Source organism: Miscanthus floridulus, chromosome 5, assembly GCF_019320115.1.
Source record: "Miscanthus floridulus cultivar M001 chromosome 5, ASM1932011v1, whole genome shotgun sequence".
In the NCBI taxonomy this organism is placed as follows: Eukaryota; Viridiplantae; Streptophyta; class Magnoliopsida; order Poales; family Poaceae; genus Miscanthus; species Miscanthus floridulus.
In genome coordinates this window covers 22,154,989-22,157,814 of record NC_089584.1, presented here as the reverse complement: position 1 = coordinate 22,157,814, position 2,826 = coordinate 22,154,989, and the positions used below count along the sequence as shown (strand labels likewise).

The following is a 2,826-nucleotide window of genomic DNA, read 5'->3' as shown; positions in this document are numbered from 1 at the left end:
ATACGTGCGCCCTGGGAATTCCTGGGATCTTAAGAGCTGTCGCCAGAAGCCGGACGAGTCTCTCCGAGACTTCATCCGGCGCTTCTCCAAACAGTGCACCGAGCTACCCAGCGTCGGCGACTCGGAGATCGTCCAGGCTTTCCTCTCCGGCACCACTTGTCGGGACTTGGTCCGAGAATTAGGTCGCAACGTCCCGCGCTCTGCTGCCGCGCTCCTCGACATCGCCACCAGCTTCGCCTCAGGTGAAGAGGCTGTCGGAGCCATCTTCCCCGACGCCGACACCAAGGGTAAGCGGAGGGAAGAGGCCCCCGAGGCCTCAGCCTCCCACCTCCCTAAGAAAAAGAAAAAGGGGCGCCTAGGGAAGCAGGAGGTCCTGGAGGCTGATCTGGTCGCGGCCGTAGAGCACAAGAATCCCCGAGGCTCCAAAGGCCCTAGGCCCTTCGACGACATGCTCAAGAAACCCTGCCCTTACCACCAGAGCCCGGTCAGGCACGCTCTCGAGGATTGCACCATGCTGCGGCGCTACTACGCCAGGCTCGGGCTCCCCGACGACGACACCAAGCAGAAGGGCGCCGGCGGTCGGGACGAAGACAAGGACGACGGGTTCCCCGAGGTACGCAACGCTTTCATGATCTTCGGTGGGCCCTCGGCATGCCTTACGGCGCGGCAGCGCAAGAGGGAACGCCGAGAGGTCTTCTCGGTCAAGGTGGCCACCCCCCAGTACCTCGACTGGTCTCGAGAGGCGATCACCTTCGATCGAGATGACCACCCCGACCGTATTCCGAATCCCGGGCAGTACCCACTGGTCGTCGACCCGATCATCGGCAACACCCGACTCTCCAAGGTGTTGATGGACGGAGGCAGCGGCCTCAACATCCTTTACGCCAACACCCTGGAGCTCTTGGAGATCGACCGGTCGAGGCTCCGAGGCGACGTCGCACCCTTCCACGGCATCGTGCCAGGGAAGCGCACGCGACCCCTCGGGCGTATCGACCTTCCTGTCTGCTTCGGCACCCCTTCCAACTACCGCAAGGAAGTCCTCACCTTCGAGGTAGTCGGGTTCGGGGGAGCCTACCACGCCATTCTGGGACGGCCGTGCTACGCCAAGTTCATGGCAGTGCCCAACTATACCTACCTCAAGCTCAAAATGCCAGGCCCTAATGGTGTCATCACGATCGAGTCCACGTACGAACATGCATACGACTGCGACGTCGAGTGCATCGAGTACGCCGAGGCTCTTGCGGAGGCCGAGACCCTCATCGCCCACCTCGACCAACTCAGTGGCGAGGTGCCTGACTCCAAGCGTCGCGCGGGGGCGTTCGAGCCCGCTGAAACCATCAAACTCATCCCGGTCGACCCCGCCTGCCCCGACGACCGAGCGCTGAGGATCAGCGCCACCCTCGACAGTCAAATAGGAAGCCGTGCTCGTCGACTTTCTCCGTGCGAACGCCGACATATTCGCATGGAGTCCCTCGGACATGCCGGGCATACCAAGGGAGGTCGCCGAGCACGCCCTGGACATCCGGGCCGGATCTAGACCGGCGAGGCAACGCCTGCGCCGCTTCGACGAAGAAAAGCGCAGGGCCATCGGAGAGGAGGTACAGAAACTCTTGGCGGCCGGGTTCATCAAGGAAGTGTCCCACCCAGAGTGGTTGGCTAACCCCATTTTAGTCAAGAAGAAAAATGGGAAATGGAGGATGTGTGTAGACTACACTAGTCTGAACAAAGCCTGTCCAAAGGTCCCCTTCCCATTACCTCGAATCGATCAAATCGTTGATTCCACCGCAGGGTGCGAGACCCTGTCTTTTCTTGATGCGTACTCTGGCTACCATCAGATCAAGATGAAAGAGTCCGACCAGCTCACGACTTCTTTCATCACACCGTTCGGCATGTACTGCTATGTGACGATGCCCTTCGGCCTTAGAAACGCGGGTGCCACGTACCAGCGATGCATGACCCAGGTTTTTGGCGACAACATCGGGCAGACCGTCGAGGCCTACGTAGACGACATCGTGGTCAAAACCAGAAAGGCTGAGAATCTCGTGAATGACTTGAGGGTAACCTTCAAATGCCTTAGAGAGAAGGGCATCAAGCTCAATCTCGAGAAGTGTGTGTTCGGGGTCCCCCGAGGCATGCTCTTGGGATTCATAGTCTCGGAACGCGGCATTGAGGCCAACCCAGAGAAGGTCTCGGCTATAACCAGCATGGGACCAATCAGAGACCTCAAGGGAGTACAGAGGGTCATGGGATGCCTTGCGGCCCTGAGCCGCTTCATCTCGCGCCTCGGCGAAAAAGGTTTGCCTCTGTACCGACTCTTGAGAAAATCCGAGCGTTTTTCTTGGACCCCCGAGGCCGAGGAAGCCCTCGACAGACTCAAGAGGCTGCTCACCAATCCTCCCGTTCTGATACCCCCGGCCATGGATGAGGTCCTCTTACTCTACGTCGCCGCAACAACCCAAGTGGCCAGCGCCGCCGTAGTAGTAGAGAGGCAGGAAGAAGGACATACTCTGCCTACCCAACGACCTGTCTATTTCATCAGCGAGGTGCTCTCCGAGACCAAAGCGCGCTACCCCCACATCCAGAAGCTAGTCTACGCCGTGGTCCTGGCCCGGCGCAAACTGCGCCACTACTTCGAGTCGCACCCAGTGACTGTGGTATCATCCTTCCCCCTGGGCGAGATAGTTCATAACCGGGAGGCCTCGGGCAGGATAGCCAAGTGGGCTGTCGAGCTCATGGGGGAAACCTTGACCTTTGCGCCTCGAAAAGCGATCAAGTCTCAGGTCTTGGCCGATTTCGTGGCTGAATGGACAGATACCCAACTGCCAC

General features: G+C 59.6%; 1 protein-coding gene across 1 annotated transcript; it reads left to right on the top strand.

The window, feature by feature from the left end:
• Nucleotides 1–448: 448 nt before the first annotated feature.
• LOC136451751 (uncharacterized) lies at nt 449–1,574 on the top strand. Its single transcript, XM_066452441.1, has one exon. It carries the CDS (start codon nt 449–451, stop codon nt 1,535–1,537), a length of 1,089 nt encoding a protein of 362 aa, XP_066308538.1. The 3' UTR covers nt 1,538–1,574.
• Nucleotides 1,575–2,826: the final 1,252 nt, after the last annotated feature.

What these genes read in the sequence shown, in the direction of transcription:
- LOC136451751 (XM_066452441.1), top strand. Translation starts at nt 449, where the DNA reads ATGCTCAAGAAACCCTGCCCTTACCACCAGAGCCCGGTCAGGCACGCT.